Consider the following 18,916-nt stretch of genomic DNA (forward strand, 5'->3'; position numbering starts at 1 on the left):
ACGTATATATGGAATCATTTTTTTAAATTAAATGCTTAGAAACTCTAAATAATCTCTAATAAAACTGTTTAGGCAAAATACTGGCCTTAAAAAAATCTTCCACACTGTGAAAGGTAGAATTCATACTTAAATTATCATGGAGGGCGGGGGACACACTCTTTTCACAAGACAAAAAAATTATAATGAATTGAACTGGATGAGTATATCTTGCCTCAAGTGTTATCTCCAAATTATTGTCTGTATATTAACTTGGGCAAGGCCTGTAACTGTCATGTCCTAATTCGTAAATCAAAGTTTTGGATTTGATGGTGTCTGAGGTTCCTTCTGTGAGTCTATTAATTTCACAGATGTTATTTCCAGTGTACTTATTATTTATAATTATAGCAGGCAGAGTATTTATCTTTACTACATTTTTCAGTTCATGCTTCTAATGTTTCCATTTACATTAGCTAATAACTCTGCTACCACATTTATTTCTATGTAAGTAGATAACGTCTGACTTTTTCTTTTCTAGTTAAATGTGTTCTACTGGTAGTCTGACAGATCCAGTTCAGTTCAGTTCTTACCCAAGAAATCTCTAAAGAATAAATATTTGAAGATATCCTAGTAATTAAAACCATTAATGTTATAATCCAAACTGTTAATGTATAATCTACTTTTTGTGGATTAAGAGTTAGGAAACTTCCTATTGAATGCCTATATAGGATATTTGTATCTTTAAAAGTTTAGGTTTATCACATAAACTAATAAATATCAGAGATTGTCCTGTCAGTTTCTAGTTTCCCTATGTATTTTTTGTTGTTGGTAATGATTCAGTCATTAGGACTGTGCTCATTTTAATTTTATTAAATTGTTATAGAACATATCTTAAAACACCTATTTATATTAATGTAAAGCCTAGATTGCAGTTTGGACTCTTGGATCATCAGGTAAAATCGTAGACCTCTTTCTATCTCCTTTAGTATTCCTCCGCTCAATTTTGATTACATGGTTTTGATTTGAAGTCTGTTCTATACCACTGGTCTTTTTCTGTCACCATCTGTGTTCCACAGCTTCATTAGTGATTGAATTGGACATTTCACTTATTTTTACCACTAATAAGCTTATCCGATATAGTAGAGAGTTATAATGCTGGTGTGGAATTAAGGGAAGAGAAAGAAGAAAAAGGATAAGATTCTGGACTAGAGATTATTAGGAAACAGGACAAGGAATTGACCAGTTTGATTTGGTTCTAACCTTATCCAAAGGAGTCACAGTTTCCCCTTGCCCTTTCCTCATACATGTGCTAATTCTACTGAGATAGCAGAGGTAGGAGTATGATTGAGATGTGGGGCAGTGAAGGGGTGGGGGATAGGTTAGTGGTTCCTCAAACACATAGATGACTGTGCCCTGGGGCTCCTGAAAACATTTCCTCTCCTGAGAAGTCTGGGTAGGTTCTGGCACTGATGGGACCTCTGTTAACGATAATGTGATTATTTGGCAAGTAGTGTTCACTACTTAGGTAATTAAGAGTTGACTGGGTTTTTAGTTCTTGTGTTCCCAGCTCCCTATTTACAAGTCATTTATTCAGTGTGTTACAGTTTGAATTTTTAAACTTTTCTACTATTTTGGTTTGGGTAAAAAATATACATGTTTGCATAAGGATAGTAATAGTACTGTATAAATTGTATCATTGAATCTTTAGATGTCATTATAAGGGGAATGCTACCTTCTAAATCTGTTTTTGCTACCTGTAAGGCTCTTTGGCAAAAGCTCTGAGTAAAGTTATTTTGAAATGTTTGTTTCCTTATGCATAGATTCGATGTTACAGAGTCCCAGATCATAATTATAATATGCCAGCTTCTCACAGGAACCCTGGGACCTTGGTTCTGGAACTTCACGGTAACTGCTAGAATATTCATGCTGTCCAATGAACAGTGGCGTAAACTCAATAAAGTCAGCACCTTTGTCATGCACAGAGTAATTAAAATATAAAAAATAAAAAGTCTTCTGGTGGTATTTCACAGACAAACAGGTTAATAGAAAATTATTTTAATATATATAGGGCAATAAAAATCCACCCTATTAAAATTTTTTAAAAATAATATTTCTGGTGATTTGATGCTAAAAAAAATTCTCTCTCTCACTTGCCTACTATACCTAATACGATTTTTGCTATATGTAATATTTTTAAAACAAATACCTTTCCACCATTAACTAGATTTTTTTTTTGATATTTATATTTTGAAAACAGAATAAAGCAAGCAGAGTTTCCTTTAGATAAATTAGTTGAGAGGACTCTTAATAGTAATAGGAGAGATTTTGTGTATTCTCTTAACTCCTTTACAATATGTTCTTTAACCTATCTAGTAGCACTTCTGCTTCTGTTTTCAGTGATCTTGGTTTTTTAAAAAAATTAATGCTTGAAGCTATTCTCATTCCTATTTGTATTGTTTATTGTTTTCTTCTCTAGTTGTGCTTTTAAAACTAAGTATCCTTTGCTTTTCATGTTACTATAGCCAGCCATCTTTTGAATACCCTCCTTTTTCAGGTTTGGTTTGTTTTTAGTAAATACATATTTCCTTAATTAGTGCTGAGTGAATAATATCTCCTTTTCCTCTCATGTTAAAATCATAATTTTGACCTTACAACTTTTAGAAGTTCAAAAAGATTTGTTAGAAATGGTTTCCCAGTAAAATAGCCAAGAATCCTTTACACTTTAGTATGAAAGCTTTATTCACAAGAAAAACAGAGCTTAAATTCCATTTATTTTGCATTCAGGGAGTATTGGGGAACTGTTCATATGGACACCTAACAGATCATTCTAGCAGTACAAAGCTGCATTAGGTTTCCTATACTGAATCGCCATGCCCAAAAATGTTTCAATACTGTGATAGAAATAGTAAGTCTGGTAGCAGAGTTCTTTCTGAAAGGTATCTTGTAGCATTGTAAATCCATTTATTCAGTGGCAGTAGTGACGTCTTTGGGGACAGATTAATAGGGATAGTCTACATCTTTTTTTCAAAATAAGCTTAGAATTTGGAAAATACTGAGAAGTACTATAGGCATGATTTAAAAGCAAAACCAAAGCCATTTTCATTTGAATTTGCAATGTATTTGCACAATTACTTGTGGAAGTCCTTCCTAGGGTAGAATAATATGCATTAGTTCAGAATGTGTCATTGTTTAGCACCCCTCTACCCATAACCTGTCTTCTGGTACTTTCTTCAAAGACCTGAAACTTTCTGCTCACTGCAGTTGTTTAGATTTATAATTTTTGATGGCTCACTTGTGATTATTTTTAGTTACACTCACTAAAGTTCTTTTTTCCCAGTGTTCTTAGTGAAAATAGAATATTAACTGTATTATTTTCACCTTGTTTGTTTATGATGACAAAGTACCTGTATTTATAGAGCCTTTCCTATTAAAATATTTCTAGAAACTAATGCATTTTAATTTTAATATCCTGAAAAATCTTTTGGAAATACATTATTTTACCAGTTGCTAACTTGCAGAGATTTTCTTTTGTTCTCAATATTTGTTGCTTTAACTGATTTGATCATTGAAATGAGACTGTCATGTTTCTTTGTGGGTTTTTCTTTTCTTTCTTTCTTTCTTTCTTTCTTTCTTTCTTTCTTTCTTTCTTCCTTTCTTTTTGCTTTTTTTTTTTTTTAACAAAGTTCAGGGAGAAAATAAGCTTAAGAAATAGTTGTTCACTATATTTTGTTTCCAGTTAATTTATTAGCGTCTAAACTTCCTATTCTATTGCCTGTTGTTTTCTACCATTTTAAGGAAAGTTGTTTTAGAATATAAGAAACATCATTCTGTGTGGGCTCCTTAGTGATAAAAAGTTAAAAACTTAGGACAGATTTTACCCCTGTTGATCAGTAAACTAAAGAGTTTTAGCACTGTGTAGGTAGAACACTTCCAATTTCTTTCAAGGCTCTGCCATGTATTATCTCTGTAACCTTAGAAAAGTCAATTAACCTCTCTGACTGAATTTCCTCATCTATAAAATGGTGGCAATAGTTCCTACCTCCTAGGATAGTTGTGAAGATTAAAAGACTCCAAATGTAATGTGCTAACTATAGCACCTGGTGTATGATATTTGTTTACCACTATTATTATATTAATTTTAAGACCTGTGTTAGTAGTTCCCAACAGTTTCCAGATTTCCTGCAGAATTGATTGTGCTAGTTTGAGAGGAAGCATAGGTCCATGATCCCTTCATTTAACTCCATCAACATTATTAAAATGAGGTGAGAGGACTCTCCTAATACTTCTGTTTCCAAGGGTGTGTTTGCTGTCCCCTTAAATGTGAGACCTGAGCTTTAGTTCCTCTTAGAGGACTTATTATGTTTTAGCCTTTGGCTGTTTTTATCTTCCTACTGTCTTCCTACTCAAAAGTCACTGGATGGGTTGCTGTCGTTTGTATTTTTTAGTCTTCTCAGATAATCAAAAGATCCCTGTAGTCATTCATGTGGTAGACAATATGGTTTAAAATAATTCAGCTTATCTAAAAAATAGGTGCTTAGGTTTTCTCTGTATGTACCACTTGATTTTAAAATATCATAGTTATCATTCACCTGTCTGGCTAATGTTACCTAACATTGACCTTGCCATGCCCAGTTTGTCCCTTACCAAGGGTAGAAAGTAAAATATTGGAAGGCAGTATGATCAATTTCTAGACCAATCTTCATTGCAGTCTACCAAGATTTCACCCCAGCCATGGTATTTCTGGTATAATAAGTGTTCTGGTTATGCATAAATTCCCTAGAACTTTAGATCCATTTATAGATAATTGCGAATCTGTAGTTAATGCCGATCTAATTCTCGAATAGGATTCCAGACACCCTCCGTTGATGTCTTTTCAAACAAAATTCTTTTTAAATAATGAATAGCTCACAAGTCAAGTTGTGTAAATCTGGGGTTTTTTGACATTGTGAATTTAGCCCTAGTGCATATTCTGTGTTAACCAAGCTAATAGCCAACCCAAATTATAACACAATTACATTTACTATGTGTGGTCTAACAAATTATGTTTACAGATTAGCTGCAAATATATCTTTGAATGTGTATGTTACATGTACAAGAAAAATAGATTAACTGGTCTTATTTCTGATATTAGAGTGGAAAGACATAAAACATTCTGGGAAGAGACGATTAACATGTTTACCAACTTCCACAGAATGTCAGTTAAATCCCTGCACATCCCTCAGTTATTCCTGAGTCTTGGAATTCAAACCAAATGCATTTGATAGGTATCTCGCTGAATGTTGAAAAATAAAAATGAAACTCAAAATAGAAATTTTCTTCATAATTAGTTAACTTAGGTACTTTGGGGTTGTTACACTCCTGAGTCACATTTTAAGCCTGTAATTCTGATATAATAACTGATCTAGGCTGCTTTCTGTTGTGATGAAGGCCCCGTGAGTTCTTCACTCCAACTAGAGAGAGTTTCTGTTCCCTGTTTGGAAGTTAAAATTACTCATATACATTTAAGATACCTTGATCTCTTTACCTCTTACTCAGTAGACCGTTGAGATGTTGTTAGGAGTGATGGACCCAGGGGATTTATTATGAATATTCAAAGTTATTTTGAGTGCCACTTTAGAGCCTCCCCAGCGGAAGAATGAGGGAGCTTAGTATCCACAACTGGGTTGCTTTTTTCCATTTGTCTTCTGCGGCAGCCATCAGAATATTGTTTATTGCTGGCTTGTTGTAGTACTTTAAGTGGATTTTACACAGCAATTGGGGAAGTTCCTTTTGTACTTTGACAACCTATACTAAAATAAAGTAGAAATGGGAAATTATTTAAAGCAATGCCATTCAGGATATTCAAATACCTTTGTGGTTACAGAAAATTAAGTGTATTATCATCGAATTTCCCCCTTCTGAAACTTTTAGGCTGTGGAAATCTAATGCTGTAGAGAAGAGATTTGTTTTCCCATATGTCTTTAAGAAAAAATGAGTCTTGTGTTTTGGATGCTCTTTTACCATACATTCTTTGTATCTTGAAGGGCTTATTTTTCTTGTAGTTATGAAGGATGATTTTTTGTTTTGTTTTTTTGAGAAATAGTCCCAACATTTGGGAATTTTAGCACCCATGTTACTTTGAAAATAATAATAAGGAAATGACTACAGAAATGCCAGATTCCTGCCTTTATGTAACATTCTTCCTTCTGGATAACTCTTTCCTCCTCAGCTGAAGGGAGTGAAATGAGCCCTGTCCTAATACATGTTACAATAAATTCAGCCCATACTAAGAGACTTCTTAGTGGAAGGGTGGGAAGACGAACGCCACGTAATGAGCTCTTTCCTAAATAGAATCATTGACTCTTTTGTTCATTGTTAATAGCTTCTGCCACCTGTCCTCTTAGCTTGCTTAGTTCCTGTCTCTGGGGATGGCCTCTACTGCGCCCTTTTTCATTGACAGTCAAGATTAGAGCCACACCTCCAGGAGTGGTGATAGGCAGTTCTCATGATTCAGAGCAGGAGGGGCTCATCCAGGAGTACTGAGTATTCCTCTAAATCAGATGAGCAAACAGGAAAAAATATTCTTAACTACCTACAACTGGTAAGTAAGTTTTCCCGGGCTCTCCCTCCTAACATTAAGGCATTATTGATCTAATTACAATGACAGTATCTGAATGGTTTAGAAAATTCTGTCTTCCAAAATTTCCAAAAAAGTTAATCCATAAAACTTTACCTAGGAATCCCATTTTGGGGCTTTATAAAGATCTTTCATGTTTCCTATTCTCTTTTACATTCATCTGAGGTACAAAGATTAATTGCATGAGGTTCCCTCCATTTTTATTTTGTAATTCTATACTTCTGGCCCTTCCCCTCCCAAAAGGCTACTTCATATATCCAGCACAGTGTTGTAAGATGTCTACCCTCCTCCACCCAAGACAGAGTCGATCATCTTTGACACCTGCTTAGTCTCCTGAATCTGCTACTGAGTGTAATTCCCCTTATTGGCAACACCACTCATCAGGTCAGCGTTACAGATTCTTTTTAGCCTAATTCAGTCCATTTTTTTCCCCAATAAATGTGTATTTAAAGATATCTTTAACTACATCACTATATGTTTGCAACTTAATAAGCTTCTGTTCAAAAAACATTCTTGAGCAAACAAAGCTCAGTTTTTTTAGTTGTGAGAGACTGGTTTCAACTTATTATGGGAATGAAAGCTTACATATCTAGCTCACATTATATGTTTTAAGTGTCAATTTTAGAAATGGGGGCTCCATTCCACTCTGAGAATTGAATCCCCTTAATGTTGATACCTATTTTTCTTAGACTAATTTTTTAAAAAAATTTACCTTCATAGATAAATTATTCACTTTGTTTAAAACTAACATTATAAAAAAGGTATGCAGTGTATGGTCTCCTTCCCATCCTCATCTCCCAGCTGTCCATTCCCACACTGTCCTCTCCAATAGGTAACCACTGTTCTTAGTTTGTAATGTATCCTTCCAGAAATTTGTTATGTAATTACTGGCAGAAATAAAGAGAGAATATTATTTTTCTTCTTTTTTATGCAAAAAAATAGCATTTATACACTCTGCAACATTCCTTTTCACCTAATATATCTTTGATATTTTTCAATATCGCTATGTAGGGAGCTACCAACTCCTTTTTTAAAAAATTACCAAATATTCCATTGTATAGAAGTGCCAGAATTTCTGTAACTACTCCCTTACTGAGGGCTATTTTAAAATTTTTTTTCTATTATAAATAATGCTGTAATAAATAACCTTTGGCAAACATTTTGTGAACCATATCGCTAGGATAAATTTTGAGAATTTTAACTTTGGATCCAATAATCTGATCTCAAGATTATACAAAGTGCTAGTCTATAGAAGGAAAGGAATACCAGTTTGTGCCTTGCTCCTCAGTCTTTTTGTCCATATTCTTTTTTTTCAGACTTTCAGACTTCTAATTTCTGCTGCCCTGTTTTTGTACCAGGTTTGTCTTTTCTTGACTATAAGATCATTTTCAGCAACCTCAAAACTAATTCTTGGCTTCTTTCAGTTCTTCTTTCCAGAAATCTTACAATAGTTGACCTAATAAGCATAAGAATTTGATTGACAATTGAGTGAATTTTTTTTTTCAAACCCCCTACCATGGAAGGCATTAAATGAATATAACTAAAGGGCAGTAAGTTTTGTAAGATCTCAGTGATTTATATTACTTTAGTAAAAACTCACCATTTCCTCCACTTGGTATTACAAAGCACTGTAAATTTCAAGATTTCATGTTATATAGCCGTACAATGCAGTCCTCTCTGCTTGACACTCAAAATTTTAATACACAGATACCCTGCCCCAGCTCCTTTTTTCTTTTTCTTGTTTTTTGTTTTGTTTTTATTTTTTGGTGGGAAAGGTTAAGCTATAGTTTCAGTCCAAGTTCAATGAGTCACAAATTTCCTATGGAAAGGAGGGGTTTTTATTGCTCTGTGAAATTCATCAAATTCAATTAAAAGCCTCTGGATTTTATTTGATTTTGCTCATAACAAATTTTTGACACCTCCTTTTCCCCTCTCCTCAATATTTGAGATTTTTTTCTATTGTGCATGATAGAGGAATGCTGCTAAGCTTGCAAAGTAATTAACTTGAAATTGTTTTGAGTAATTCTGCTTTTTTGGCTTTTTGTACCTAATCAGAATTGATGTGACTGAAGTGCAAATCTTCATAATAATCATGCATTTGCTGGCAGTGATTGGAGGACCACCTTTTTGGCAATCTATGGTAACTTTGTTCACATTGTGTATCCCATGTAATGCATGTTGTCTTTTGCTTGTGTTTCTAATATAGGATAATACAGTTAAAAGGTGATATGTAAAATTATTTTATTCCTTATGAAAATGAAAAACCACAGCAATGGTTGTCCACAAACTTCTCTTTAGGGCATGGTGAATTTTACTGCTTGGCATTAGGTCCATTCCAGGGCGATTGTTTTTAAAGGCTACTTGAATTATTATTTGTCGTCCCATTTTACATCTGAGGAAACAGCAGGTAGTATAGCAAGTTAGCCAATGACAAGATGAGACTTTTTTTCTCTTTCTACTAGTTTTTCTATCATATGCTTAAAGCTGAATCACAGTTTGAGGTAGTAAGTGAACTAGCCCCCAAACAGAGCAAATGTTTATTGAAATCGGTGCTATGGAATTGTTTTAACAAGCCAGGACCTTGATTTTCAACCTAACCTATAAACACAAATTTTTTTTTCCACAAATTTTTAAAAGAGGGGACATAATTTTTATATGTGGGCCAAGACTTAGGAACCAGACTGTGTGAGTTCGATCCAGGCTCCGCTGCCTATTACGTGAACACCATCTGTTATTCCGCACTCTCTGTGACTGAGTTTCCTCCTCTGTAAAATGAGGACAATCCCAGTACTTATTTCACAGGGCTGTTCTTTTTTGTTAAATGAGTAATACATGTAAAGCATCTAGAACAGTGTGTTTCAAGTACAGTATCAGTGCAAACTGCTCTTCAGTTCCGATTTCTCCTTCCGGATTTGAGTCACGGTAGTTTGTAATCCCCGGTGCCGTTAACTGCTGACCACTACCACCACTGCTTCAGAATTTACAGTTCATTTGGTGTGATCTCACCAAATACGTACTACTCCTAAACAAACGATTCTTAAAAAATCAGGTGGATTTTAAGGTATAAGGGAAATTGACTGAACAAGATCTTTCCCATACTTAATTCACTTTATGATGGTAAATTAGATACTTGAGGAGGTGTAATTGACATACTTCCCTGAGTATTCACGAGAAATTGTTTAATGCCTTTTGTTGAGAGGGGTAGGGTTGTGAGGAGGGAGGAGATAGAGGAATAAAAATGATCCAGAGTCAACCAGGAAAATTCTGAAACTATCCAGTTATGTTCAAATTCACATCTTTCCTACACATTAGCCTCAAAAGCCAGTAGGGTCTTTAGTGAAATCTGAGATACATTCTAGTGAAATCTGAGCTCTATGGATAGATATATGGACATAGATACATAGGGAAATACATAGATATAGAGAGAGAATTTTATTACTTTTACTTTCCAGTAGGTTAAATATAGTTATTTTTATATATACAGTTGACCCCTGAACAACACAGGTTTGAACTGTGAGGGCCCACTTATACGCAAAAAAAATTTTTATACAGTTCAATAAATGTGTTTTCCTTATGATTTTCTTAATATCATTTTCTTTAACATCCTTTACTGTAAGAATATAGTATATAATCCATATACAAAATATGTGTTGTTATCAGTAAGGCTTCTGGTCGGTAGTATGCTATTAGTAGTTCAGTTTTGCAGGGAGTCAAAAGTGATGTGCAGATTTTCAACTGCATGGAGCTGGGGGGTGGGGTGGGCACTCCTAATCCTTGTGTTGTTCTAAGGTAAATTGTATGTTAACTTAAATTTTTTGTATCTCTCAGCTATGTTGATTATTATCTTCACAGGCTTTGTGTTTTATACCAAAATCTCCCCTCTTCCAAACTTTCTTTAAGTATCTTATCTTAAACATATGTAAATTACCTATAAAGTTTTGTCATACCAGTAACCAAAAAACTGATTTTTGGCTCGATCATTGGAAAACAAGTCAGCATTGGGTATATATACCTGATCATCCTTATCCGTATGGAAGTACGTAAAGCATTATTGCAAATGAAGTTACGCTATACATTTATCCTTTTTGAAGAGAGAGAGAGTGCAAGGGGGAAGGGGCAGAGGGAGAGGGAGGATCTTTTCTTTCTTTCTTTCTTTTTTTTTAGAGTAGAGTGGGCAGAGAGCACTCATGCAAATGCACTAAGCGGGGTGGGGTGGGGGGTGATGAGGGGGTACAGATGGAGAGAGAGTCCCAAGCAGGCTGTACGCCCAGCACAGAACTCAACTCAGGGTTCGATCTCACGACCCTGAGATCATGACCTGAGCCAAAATCAAGGATTGGGCACTTAACTGACCGAGCCCCTATATATCCTTATTTTTTTAGGTGGTGCCTGGCAGTGAATTTGCTTCAGGTACTCTTGTTACCGTTCTTACTAGGATTTATATACATATACTTAATGAAGTGATTCTTCTTCTTTTAAAAGGATCATATTTTGTCCTGTCTTTATTGATAATTAAGATAATATAATCATCCTTTTTTATTACATATTTTAAAAAGTTACCTTAGGAACTCTCAGATCTAAGACAGAAAATCCCCAGGCCCAGCAATCCAGGTCCAGTAGTAGTGAGGCTAGGTTACAGTAGGGAAACAGATTCCCAGGCCTTTGTCTTAGTGTTACTGGCCCTACTGTTACCATCATTAAACTGAAAGGGAAGGGTCTGACTTCTCTGGTGATATTTGGAGGCTCAAAGAAATATCGTGTATTCTTTGAGTAATTCTCAGTACAGATTCCCATAATTGACCTCAGACCACTGTATTTTTTTTCTTTTTACTTGGCCCATTTTCATCCCTGAACATTGTGTTTCAAATTGCATTATGTTTGTTTAGGAAAGATTACATGTAACACTCTCCTTTGTGTGCCAAAATGGAGAAAAGATACCTGTTTAGGGCCCAGATTTGAAATTTTCATCTCTTTTGAAGTTGAGGGCGTTAAATGGAAATTGCTTTCCAAATCCTCGTTAAAAGGCTTTTATTGATAGATAGGAAGCAAATTTATGGTAACAAACAAAAACAGTACAAATGTCTTCATAAAGCTGATTCCAGAAGATCAGCTGTTTTGCAAAGATAAGTGATTTATATCTGCTGCTTATGGATTACCCATTTCTTCCTGCTGCTTTTTTTTTCTTCAGAGAGGGTGGGTTTTTACCAAAGTCTGTAATGAATTGTGTTGGTTTTGGTTGGGTTTTTTTTTGTGTGTGTGTGGAGTTTTTTTGTTTTTTGTTTGTTTGTTTTTTTAAGGAAAGAAATTATTTTCATGCACAAATGTCAGTGCACAAGTTTACACATTTTAGGACACAAAACACAATCCATATTGTTGATTTTCTGTATTGCTTCCCCAAAAGAGTATATTCTTTTGGAATGTCTTGACACTGTCTTTTGTCATATCACTCTTTTTTTTTTTAAGGAGAATATTATCACTTTTAAAGTGACCCACATGTTAATCCCCTCATGGTTACTTTCACTGATGTTTGATTCTTTTAAATATAGTAGTTGATTAAGTGGGTACTAAACCATGAGGTACCTTCTGGAATCCAGTTAAGGCAAGTCGTGAGAGACGTCAGGTGAAGTTTCAGAATTCCTTAGGTAGAACTAAAGACTTAGTATTTAGTGTAATTTATTTGTGTCTCATTCTTTTTTTTGTTTGTTTAAGATTTTATTTATTTATTTGACAGAGATAGAGACAGCCAGCGAGAGAGGGAACACAAGCAGGGGGAGTGGGAGAGGAAGAAGCAGGCTCATAGCGGAGGAGCCTGATGTGGGGCTCGATCCCATAACGCCGGGATCACGCCCTGAGCCGAAGGCAGACGCTTAACCGCTGTGCCACCCAGGCGCCCCTATTTGTGTCTCATTCTTAAACTAAAAGACTGAAGAAGCACGCTTACACTTAATTCAGATATGGTGATTTTCCTTAAATGCTTCATAGATACTGTAGTCATGGTTATAGTAAATTTTGATGGAAATCACTTACATTAAAAGTATTTATAAACAGTCATTGCCACCTTGTTTGGAAGACAGTGAATAGTATCTAATCTCAAAGTGATATATTTCTGCTGAAATTTGCAAAGCCTGTAAGAATATTTTATTATGTCCCTAAGAAAACTTGTCTTTTTTTTTTTTTTAAAAGATTTTATTTATTCGACAGAGATAGAGACAGCCAGCGAGAGAGGGAACACAAGCAGGGGGAGTGGGAGAGGAAGAAGCAGGCTCACAGCAGAGGAGCCCGATGTGGGGCTCGATCCCATAACGCAGGGATCACGCCCTGAGCCGAAGGCAGACGCTTAACCGCTGTGCCACCCAGGCGCCCCTTTAAGAAAACTTGTCTTAACAAATTAATAATTGATATTCTATATTAATTCAAACTATTGAACCAAAACATGAACATTGTAAACTGGTAAATCTGAGAATTTAATATTGCTTTTCTATCTCTAACCTTATTTAAAATGAATTACATTGGATTGAAACTATTTAAATGTGGTAGCATGAATCCAGAGGGTTTTACCCTGGATGTAGAGCAGACACCATGGCCCAAGGGAGTTCTTATTACTCTCCCTAGTCTAAAAGACCTGGAGCTCTGATGAAGGTGTTTTCAATATAGCTTTCTTACTATTTCCGTAGAGTGGATACATATTGGTTGCTTTAGACGAGTTCCAAGAGGAGGAGAGAAAGGGAAAGATTGAGAAAGACAGAATGTGCCCACCCTCCTTGATCTTGGGTGGGAGGTGAAAATGGCAACAATTTTAGTGCTTTTTATAAGTGGTTCAGTTGGTGCTGAGTTTTAAGGGATTGCCTGGTGAGCCTTGGGACTCCTCTTATTCTAGTTTTCCCTTCACTTTGCCTCAGACTTTTTTGTAGCTAACATCTTTTTTCCTTCTTAATACGGGGCAAGATGTGTCCTCATATTCTCTCATAACAGTAATTCTGCATAGAGAGTAAGAGAAAGGGAGATCTTAATCTTCATTTGACAAGTGTATATTGAGCGCTTATAATATGCATGGCTCTAGAGAGAATATAAAAACCAGTGCAAACAAAATTCTACCCTCAGGAGCTTATGGTTTAGTGCATATAGCTGTCCTATATGATGGAAGTGGAGCAGGTCCTAAGAATGTTTATGATACCTTCCTCCTAAGTCTATAGCTTGCTTGCTTACTTTGTGGTCCAAGCCATTTACTAATTTGCCTGGCTTCTTTAATATTTCTGTTTATTCTTTCTTCTTTCAATAGGCAACAGTTTCCACTTACCTAAAAGCATTTTCACCAAATTTTAATTACAGTTGTAGTAGCATTGTGGCACAGATTACGCTAGGGTTGGCACTCATTTGATACCCTGGCCCTAATATAGGCATGGCCCTGTAATGGATTAATGCTTTGCTTCTTTTGAAATCTGAGGGAGTATAGTATTTCCCCTTTGCCATACAAGTCCTTTGTCTCTGGAGGGAAAAGGAAACTAGCCAGGGTATTAAATTTAAGCCAGGTGCATCAGATTAAGATTGCAGTATCCCTGGTTTTCTGAACTAGAACAGAAAAATCTCTTGGAGCTCAAAGCATCTGTGGTGTTGATTTTCTCCTTTACTGTAAACAAGTTTTGATTTGGGCTGTAGGGTTTAGAAATGAATTAGGGAAGGAAGAAGACCATTGAGGATGCTCTGTAAAGTTCTGGGCTTAATTTTTAAATTGACCTACTTCATTTTGGAAAACTAAACACTGCCGTAGTACAACTTGAAATTTGAACAGTTGATTACATTTTTTTTTTTTAGAGATACAGTTTTGCAAGAGGTCATAGAGTTGTGTAAACAAACTGAGTTCTTCAGAGTTTTGAAGAAATAGAGTATTTAAACATTAAGATTTACATCTGTACCAATTTTATTTGGGTTTTATATGTACAAAAAAAGTAGGAAATGTGACATTTTCTATTTGGTTTTGAAATTGTATCCCTAAAAAGTATAAACAGCCCTAATTAAAATCTTTTCATTATAAGAATTCATTGCCTATTAAACCCTGTGGGCTTCTGGAATTTTGTACCTATCTATACTCATTTTGTTTCTATTAATAGAATATATCACTTTATGTTGCTTTATCTTCAACCCATATTGGACAAAATGTGAGCCTTCTTAAAAACTGAATGAGAGGTGCAAAAAGGAAGAAAATATTAAATGATTTTAAAAAGTTAGTACATGTGTATTTCATTTGAAATGATGGATATTTTGCTTGCAAGATTGAATACATGATCCCAGTGCCCTCAGCCCCCTTTACTTTAGGTAAATCAATCCATATTTTCAGTACACTATAAAAATACATTATTTGCTTATTCTGAAAAGGAAACTTAACATGTTAAAATTTTGGATGCACAATTGTACCTGCCTTGATGTGCTTGACGTCTTTTTTGCCCTGTATATGATTGTCTTCTTAGCTACCCTCTGCTTTTTCAAGCTGCTTGTATCCTAACAGTTGGGAGTTGGGAACTCTTCTGAGTACAACCTTCGTCTTCCAGTCCCTAGTTAGCAGATTTTTAAAATCTAGTTGCAGATATTTCTAGTCTTTTATGCTTCACACTTTCTCTCCCATAACAATTAGTAACGAACTACAGATTTAAAGGCAGAGTTCCAAAAATGTACAAAGAAAAAGGCAAAGTACACTTCATTTATCCAAAGTCCAGAAGACAGCCTGTTCCACTGTCACCAGACATCTGGGGTGCATTAGGTAAACTCTCCTTAGCTTGTGGCACAAATTAATAAAGTTGTATCAGTGATTTTTTTAAAAGTTGGTGTCAGAAGTGAGATTAATTTCTGTATAGCCTCTTCTCTTGGTTATATTGTTCGTAATGGAAAGAGGGAATGGAGGGTATATGGCAGTATAAATCAAACGTTTGTTGTATTTTCTTATTTTAATGTGTATATATTTTAATTGTTCTCTCTCTCTACCCATTAAAGATTCCAGTGCTGAATATTCAAATGAAAATTTTTCCTGCACTTTGTACTGTAGCAGGGACCATATTTTCCTGTACAAATTACTTCCGTGTAATCTTCACAGGTGGTGTTGGAAAAAATGGATCAACAATAGCAGTGAGTACATCTTAAGATTTCCAGCAATTGTTTATACCAGGACTCGGTTTCGTAGTTGCTTTTTCATTTCAATTGTATAAAATACTTGGTAATTTAGAGTTTCTGCTTAGTCTTCAACAAAAGTGATATCCAGAGCTTCTCAGTTTTATCTATACATGTATATGTTTATATGCTTACATGCATTTCTTTTGTGCATGCACACACAGACACACCCACGTTTATACACATAATATATTTTTAAAAGTATAATCAGGGCACCTGGGTGGCTCATTCAGTCAAGCCCCTGACTCTCAGTTTCAGCTCAGGTCATGATCTGGAGGTGCTGGGGTCGAGCCCCGCTTCAGGCTCCACACTTGGCGTGGAGTCTGCTTGGGATTCTTTCCCTCCCTCTCCCTCTGTCCCTTCCCCACTTGTGCTCTCTCTCTCTTTATTTAAAAGTAAATAGAAGTATGATCTGCTTTGTAAAATAAACCTGGCCACGTAAGTAAAATCCTCAGTTTGTGCCTAACCAGCCCATGCTGCTGCTTTCTTCATTAGCTCTTCTGCTGTTCAGTTACAGAAACTGCCGGCTGGCAGGCACCATGAGGTTCTTAAAAGTTTGAGCTGATCTGCCTTACAGCACATCCATGTAGTATCTGACAGCATTGAGTGCCGTTAATCCCTCCCCTCTCTTTACTCTGCACAGGGAACAAGTGTCCTCTCTCCTTTTCTCCATATTGGATCGGTGATTACTCTAGCTGCAATGATCTATAAGAAATCGGCAGTTCAGCTTTTTGAAAAGCATCCCTGTCTTTATATACTGACATTCGGTTTTGTATCTGCTAAAATCACTAATAAGCTTGTGGTAAGTACCAGAGTTTTTATTTGTTTTGTTTTTAACATTCATCTTATTTTGGTTTTATGGCCCTAGTTTTCATTCCACAGCTTCCCGAGCAGTGCTAGAGTTTGCTGTTCTCCATAAACACGGGAGCTGTTTTTCTCCTCTGTGGAGCTACAACTTGACGTTACCAGAAACTCCGTGGACCTCTGCAGCACTTCCTTCTACTGCGGCTTAATTTGGTGCTTTAGTTTATCTGCCTTCTCCAGTCTCAGGCTGTACACTCAACTTAAAGCTCTTTATGAAAAGCATCTTTTGGGAGGCTTTGCTACATGGGTTCTCCCTTTGATGTGTAGCTCTCACGCATATTTCTTGTCAGTTTTTTAGTTTTGGAAATTCAGCTTTTTATTCAGTATTGCTAAATGATTCTTAAAACTTGTGATTTGAGCACAAAACTGATTTGCTGTGTAGCTCACAGTTGCTCTATTATGAAATTGCCTTCATCACACTTTCTCTTTTATTTGCAGGTGGCACACATGACTAAAAGTGAAATGCATTTGCTTGACACAGCATTCATAGGCCCAGCACTTTTGTTTCTGGACCAGTATTTTAACAGCTTTATTGATGAATATATTGTACTTTGGATTGCCCTGGTAAGTATTGTACTGTGTCCCATTTCATGATTTGGAAGCCACTTGGTTTCTTGTTTCTGTGGTCCAGTCCTGAAAGATAGATCATATAATTGTAATGATTTAGCATGCCAGAAAACCACAATTATGGGACTTGGCAAGAGTTCCTTGTGGCTTCATCTTTGAGCCATTTTTTGCATTATTCTTATTAGTCCTGCCTTTGTTAGGGCTCAAAAATTCCAGATTTCTGACCATAAAGCAAGAGCTGATAAACTACATCCTGTGGGTCATTGATCTGTTTCTGTAAATAAAGTTTTATTGGAACACGGCCGTGGCCCTTCATTTCTGTATTGTCTGTGGCTGCTTTCACGCTACAGTGGCAAAGCTGAGCAGTTGACGTGAAGACAAAGCCTAAAATATTTACTGTCTCTCCGAGAAAGAGTTTGTTGATCCTTAGTGTAAAGGAAAAAATCCGTGAGGAAATTAAGTTTTACTAAATCGTATGAAATTGAAGACGAATCTGAAAAGAAGGGAAGAAAGTCAGAGAAGCCCTCCTCTTTACATTCAGGAAGCTGAGGGATGGCCTAAGCAGGTCCCGAGAATCTCACAGTCTCTCTCTCCCTCCAGGTCTTCTCTTTCTTTGATCTGATCCGCTACTGTGTCAGTGTTTGCAATCAGATTGCGTCTCACCTGCACATACATGTCTTCAGAATCAAGGTCTCTACAGCTCATTCTAATCATCATTCATGATGTTGACTCGGTGTTATATAGGAAACTCATGTTTTCTGCAGGAAAGAATCCAAACATATTAAGGAAAATGGGGTGGATAAGAACAAATATAATTTATAATAATCAATGTTGTATAACTTTTCTTTGTTATTGGTAACACTCCTTAACTATCCTGTATGAGAATGGGAATTTCAAGTCCCATCCTGTAATTGTACATGTTGTCATACAGGGTTTGGCCCCAGGAAGCATGCAGGAAAAATTGCCATGTTTTGTAATTATCCTGGATTCAGAATAAAACTGTCCTGGGGAACAGACCCCCAGTGGTGGAGATTTCTCATGTAGAATATTTGCAGGCCAAAAGATGGTTGCTTTATAATTTTAACAAATCATCATCTTTTAGTGACATCTTTGTTTAGTGTCTTCTCAGGCTTTCTTTGACTAAGGAGCTCAGCTTGTGGCACAGACATATCCCACTAGCTTGTGAGATGGACTTAGTGATAAAGACCTTGAATTTGGATTGAAAGGCTTCCTATCTTTACATTGTTGAGGAAGTCATTTTTTTTATTGCTCAAGAAATGGTATCTCTCATGGGCTTGGGAAATCCTGTTAGCATGCAGAATAATGTGGTAACTTTGTTGATCCATTTTATTTTTTTAAATAAATATATGACCTGAAAGCCAGCCTTTTTCTCAGTTTTATTCAGTAGAAAGATAACTAAGTTTTAATGTCATTTTTTAAAAAATTCAAGCAAAATTTATTTCTCTTCTTTAATAAATAAGGAAATTTGGTCAGGTACTTTGTCATTATGTGTCCTACGGTCTATTTTGTATAAGCTGTTTAACTTAAAACCTAGGAGTACTAAAAACAAAAACAAAAAAATGAAACATAGGAGAACTGTGTTCATTTTCCCTCTCAATGGGTTTTTTTTGTTGTTGTTGCACTTGTCACCCTTGAGATTATATCTTTTCTTTTTTTAAAGGGAGCATCATTTATTTATTTTTACTTCCTTATTTTTAAAGATTTATTTATTTG

General features: G+C 35.7%; 1 protein-coding gene across 9 annotated transcripts in view; it reads left to right on the top strand.

The window, feature by feature from the left end:
* Nucleotides 1–18,564, top strand: part of CEPT1 (choline/ethanolamine phosphotransferase 1) — a 37,021-nt gene extending 18,457 nt beyond the window's left edge. For all 9 annotated transcript variants that reach the window (XM_019808163.2, XM_019808165.2, XM_034654072.1 and 6 more), the window contains 5 exons: nucleotides 8,648–8,732; nucleotides 15,578–15,709; nucleotides 16,395–16,553; nucleotides 17,054–17,179; nucleotides 17,783–18,564. In XM_019808163.2, the coding sequence (XP_019663722.1) occupies nucleotides 8,648–8,732; nucleotides 15,578–15,709; nucleotides 16,395–16,553; nucleotides 17,054–17,179; nucleotides 17,783–17,905 (625 nt within the window). In that variant the 3' untranslated portion in view covers nucleotides 17,906–18,564. The remainder of the gene's footprint in view (nucleotides 1–8,647; nucleotides 8,733–15,577; nucleotides 15,710–16,394; nucleotides 16,554–17,053; nucleotides 17,180–17,782) is intronic.
* The last annotated feature ends 352 nt before the right edge of the window (nucleotides 18,565–18,916 follow it).

Source organism: Ailuropoda melanoleuca, chromosome 2 (genome assembly GCF_002007445.2).
Source record: "Ailuropoda melanoleuca isolate Jingjing chromosome 2, ASM200744v2, whole genome shotgun sequence".
In the NCBI taxonomy this organism is placed as follows: Eukaryota; Metazoa; Chordata; class Mammalia; order Carnivora; family Ursidae; genus Ailuropoda; species Ailuropoda melanoleuca.